Below are 4,885 nucleotides of genomic sequence, written 5' to 3'. Positions count from 1 at the left end.
AAGAATATTCTTGGAAAAAAGGGAATAATGAGGTAAGAGGATAAACAGATTTTAGAAAACAAAAAGCACAAACAAAATGTGCAAAGCAGTCAGACTGAAACTGAGGAATAGAACTATGGATGGTGATTTGAAGTGCGGTGTGAACACAAATCAGGTAAAAGAAAAAAATAAATAAAAACAACACTATTATAAAAGCAGAGTAACAGAGTATATGGTGGATAATGGAGGAAGAAAGTGTGTTGTGATGGCTAACTGTGACCTTGAGGACAAATTATATACACATATTTATAATGTGTAAAAGATATGAATCCACATGCAAACTGACTAAGATAACTGAAGATAGAATTTAATAAGCAGTGGCTTTTCCTCGTTCTTTTTTAACTGAAATGAACGTTTTATGGAGATCCTGGAGGTAGGAGTTCATGCTGTCATCAGTAGATTGTTGGTTCAAATCCCTCAGACTTGTTCATGTCAGGCGTTACGTCTTTGGTAAAGAGAGACGTAACGCCTGGCTGCTGGCGCCAGTGCATGCATACATCAGGCTGCTCCAGCGGCAACAGTCCAGTAGCTCACCACTACCACTACATTCACACACATTCAGTGTGTGAATGTGTGTGTAAACATAGTGTGAATGTGTGTGTAAATAGGTGAATAACTGAATATAGTCTGAATTTGACTAGGGTTCTCTGAACTTTATGGAACGCTACTCAAATAGAGACCATTTACACTTTTATTCTTTATGTTTAATTTTTACTTTTATTATGTTGCTGTTGAGATTTTTGGTTTAGATGTTGAAAGCAATCTTCACCTTAATAAGGATTTCTTGTTTGATTTCACTAAATATTTTCCATTTATTATTTTTTTTACAATTGTTTTTAATGTATTTGGTTTTGTTGTGGAATTTGCTCAACAGTTTCAGAGATCTGAATGATTCTTGTTAGGAGTATTTTGAGGCACATTGATATTCTCTTACTGTTTTGTGACTGCATTGAGAATTTATTTTCTTCCTTCTTTGTTTTTCTTTTCTTTTGGTTTAATTTTTTAAGATTTTTTTGGTAATTTTTATGTATATTGTAGCAGGAATTTTTATTAGTTACACTGGCTTAAATTTGTTTTATTTCTTCTTGCTTTTGAGTCAAAGTAATGTGAAACCGAACAGGAAATGACTTGGTCCTCCAGGCTTATGGACTGGAGGAGATGTGCTTCACATTGGGCTCCAATAGGGACAGACTTTCAATCTGTAGGACAGTAGTTTGGTAGCACTATTTACTTTATTTTAAAGCAAACCTTTATGTCCGTAGAGCCAGGAGGTGAATTGTCTGTAGGTTTCCAAAATAATCAAATCAGTATGACAACCTGCTTGATAGAATTCAGAAAAAAAATGGCTCCACAAACTCACCATGTGTTTCCTCTTTTAGGTTACAAAACTCAACAACCTTATTTATTTCAGAAGAGTAAATAATATGCAAACTAATGTGCATGGTAGTATGCATGGTCATGCTTTACAAATGAAATTGCACTAGACATTTCCAGGAAAAGATTTATTTGAAGCTTTGTTCATTTTGCCCAGATCACTAATTACACTATTCTGTATGTCATAATTAAAAAGAAAGAAAGAAAAAAAGACTCTCCCCTTCCCATCACCAGAAGTATCCAGTTTCTTTTCCCCTGAGCTGACTTCCTCTCACTGGAGGTGTAACCTGCAGCAGTCCGTCCTCTGCTGGCAGCTCGCTGCACAGCTTTTATTCTGCAACAAGACAGGAAATACTGGTAAAGATTGAGTCAGGAAATATGTAAACATATTAAATATGCAGATAGAAAAGAATGTCTTGTCATTTTTATGAAGCCCTAGATTATTAAAATACAGAGTTCATAAAGACTTTTGTAGCTGCAGAAATGTCTGGACTGGACCGTCTCCAGTTGGTTGGAAAGAATCTTTCAGAAGATGGAACTGAGTTGAGTTGCAATACAGCTGCCAAGCTAAGGTTGCTGCCCATCCTGTTTAGCTCCTGAACAGAATCATGTTGCTGTGGATGTTTGACATGTGCTAAATGTCCTGTGTGTGTCTGTGAGCCTGCATGGTGGAATAATTTCCTTTCTCTTGTTATCTATACAAATGTCTATTCTTACTAATGGGACTGCTTGCTACTTGTGACAAGTGTGTCCACATTGTATTGTTAGATTTTATTATTTATTTCTGTATATGTCTGCATAGTTTGATTGTATGGATAGCATGTGAAACAAAATAATAAAGCTTGAAAGCTCAATCTATAGGAGAGTAGTTCTATTCTGTTTACAAAGTAAAGAAGTTTTGCTAGAAGGAAATGAAATGTGTTCTAATGGTTACCTTTAGCTTTTTGGAAGAACGTTGTTTTCATAGTAACCTTTGTTCGTTATGTTCCCACCTGGGCGGTATTGCCCAATCACAAAGACAGTGTGACCATCAGTGGCCAAGCCAACACCAAGCTCCGTGGTGCTTTTCCAAACCACCTGGGTAAAATGTCCTGCAGGAAGACAGACAGAAGTCCAATCAGACTGCAGTGTTAAACTCTCTGTTGAGCATTCCACCATGTTGAAGAAGATGGTCGTCTGCTGCCTCTTCAAGCTCTAATGACAGGACAATGACCATCTGCAGCATCTTTTCAGGATTGCCAGTATAAACATATTTCTTCTAAAGTATGATTTCATTTTCACTAAGCAATTTTTCAAAAGGAAATCAGAAATGCTAAACTAAGTACATTTTTTCACTTTATGTTTGGCTCTGAGACAACAGGACAAATAATAATAGATGCAAACAACCATGACAGTTCCAATGTGATCTGGAGGATAAAGGTCGATTTGGGATGATGAAGGTGTTGTTATTGTGTAAATTTTTCTCATACATGTTTTTAATACATCTGTGTTTCAGTTAGAAGTTGTTAGGTGTGTAGTGCTTTACCAGTTTTTGGTTGGTGTCCAGGTTTGCTGAAGTCATAATCCTTGATTTCATCGTACCAAGAAGCTACAGCTTGGCTTCCTGAATCATTAGAGAATAAATAGGTGAGAATGCAAAAAACAGATTGGGACGCTAAAGGTTGTTACATGATAACTTCTCCTTTTAGTAACCAAACATTAAGCAGACAACAGTCACCTCTTTATTTTCTATATACATTTTTTTGTAACTGTGATCATAATGCATTACTTTGAAATCAAAGCCAGTAAATAAAGATGTAATAGAAAAGGAGAAGGCACCTTCTGGTGTAACTTTCTGTGAATTGAATGAATAGAAGACATTTTCTCCGTCGTCAGTGTCACTGTGTCCCAACGTCTTGTTTTCCAGAAGATGGGCAGCCCATTTCTGCGCTGCAGCGTTCAGCTCACTGTTGTAGGTCAGTTTTGGAGCACCATGCTGAGCCCTGTAGGCATTATGTGCGTCCAGAAACTCTTTCTTAAAGACTTCATCTAAAACAACAATAAAAAACTTATGAGCCAGAGCAAATCCAGAGAAAAAAGGTTTCAATGGTAAAACCAGTCCATTGTATTGCACATAACATCTTAACATCTTGGCACCATTATTTTGGTTTGTGGAGATCATGTTGATGATTTCTGCTCTAAATGAGCCTGAAGATTTCATTTTCCATGCATCACAAATCTATACTGTAAAAGAAAAAGTCTCTAATTTAAGGTTAAAAAAACAGCAGCTGTGGTTGCTGGAAATGTATTGTATTCATACAGTTAAACCCATATTTCTGGCAACAAATTTATATGGGTTTTACTGTAAATTGGTATCTTACTGTAAATTAGAGATTTCTTTTACAGTGCAGACTTCCTGAAAACCTTGATGAAAATTATCAGGTGGAATTCTCATTCTTGTCCTTTGCTGTCTGTCTACGGTAATTAAACAGGCAAAAACACCTTGATGGAACCGTCCTGTATTCTGCTTGGTGACTATAAATTATTAGGAAAATGCAACAGAGCTTGCAAAAACAATCATTTTAAACAATTTTTTTCTTTCAACCTCCGTCTCTCTTAATAAACCCACTGTCATTTGGAGAATGACAGAGAAAGCCTTTATTGCATTTCAAGTTTTTATCTTATGCATTAATTTAGATATCTATCTATTTCCTTTTCTTGCTTTTCAGAGTATTAGCTTTAATTCATTGAACATGGACCAAACTGCATTCCCATAATCTGTACTGTATGTTTATATATTCACTTTATTGTGTCTGAATCTTTCAGTCATTGCACTTCTGCTGTCAATAATTTCTCTTAGGGGACAATAAAGTATATCTTGGAAAATTCTTGGAAAAAGATTACACTTACCTGCCATTGTTTGTCTGTCAATACAGTCTGAAAAGGAATGAAAGCAAGTTTAAAAGAATTAACAACAATTAAATAAAGCTTAGAAATTCATTAAGCTAATTTATATGAGAAACTTCCTACAGACTTACAAGACTAAGACGTATATCCCCTCTAACTGCACTCTTCTCCAGAACTCACCTGCTTCAGGACACCAGGACTCTGGGTTGTTATCCAGTGAGGATGAAATTCATCTCTCTGTGTCGAAGCTGCTATTTATGCACACAGGCTGCAAGTGGGAGGAGAGCAGCGCACCGCTCTTCCTGTACATTTACATATCTGGTTCGCTGGAAGGTAACCAAACATCGGATCAAACATTCTTTCCCTGTTACTGTACTTCTTTTGGGCTGGTGTTTATGTGGGGAATGAGAATAATGCTAATAAGATATTAATGTTGCAGTACAAGAGCTGCTGTAAGGACCAAAGCGAAAATGATGAAAGACGTCTTAGTATGACAAAAAAGAAATTCTTCTTTACCGTCTCTGAACTCCACAGATGCTTCAGGTCTTAAAAAGCACAACATGAATTTAACACAAATAAGCAAAAA

At 36.2% G+C, this 4,885-nt stretch overlaps 1 protein-coding gene across 2 annotated transcripts; it reads right to left on the bottom strand.

The window, feature by feature from the left end:
- Positions 1–1,526: 1,526 nt before the first annotated feature.
- On the bottom strand, positions 1,527–4,617 carry LOC103141929 (Golgi-associated plant pathogenesis-related protein 1-like). Of its 2 annotated transcripts, none has more exons than XM_007557754.2 (6): positions 4,480–4,617; positions 4,303–4,329; positions 3,232–3,441; positions 2,939–3,016; positions 2,348–2,504; positions 1,527–1,747 (listed from the first exon to the last, which is right to left on the bottom strand). In XM_007557754.2, exons 2-5 carry the CDS (start codon positions 4,307–4,309, stop codon positions 2,350–2,352), a joined length of 450 nt encoding a protein of 149 aa, XP_007557816.1. In that variant the 5' UTR covers positions 4,310–4,329; positions 4,480–4,617; the 3' UTR covers positions 1,527–1,747; positions 2,348–2,349. The 2 variants fall into 2 exon arrangements, with proteins under 2 accessions (XP_007557816.1, XP_007557817.1); XM_007557755.2 differs by lacking the exon at positions 4,480–4,617 and adding an exon at positions 4,431–4,449.
- Between the last annotated feature and the right edge of the window lie 268 nt (positions 4,618–4,885).

Source organism: Poecilia formosa, unplaced genomic scaffold (assembly GCF_000485575.1).
Source record: "Poecilia formosa unplaced genomic scaffold, Poecilia_formosa-5.1.2 Scaffold91, whole genome shotgun sequence".
Taxonomy (NCBI): domain Eukaryota; kingdom Metazoa; phylum Chordata; class Actinopteri; order Cyprinodontiformes; family Poeciliidae; genus Poecilia; species Poecilia formosa.
This window is presented reverse-complemented; position numbering and strand designations above follow the sequence as displayed.

Excerpts from the sequence above, each read along its gene's own strand:
- LOC103141929 (XM_007557754.2), bottom strand. Across the intron at positions 3,017-3,231 it reads ACAGAAAGTTACACCAGAAG|GAAGCCAAGCTGTAGCTTCT; the intron begins GTGCCTTCTCCT and ends CTAATGATTCAG. Across the intron at positions 2,505-2,938 it reads TGGACACCAACCAAAAACTG|GACATTTTACCCAGGTGGTT; the intron begins GTAAAGCACTAC and ends GTCTTCCTGCAG.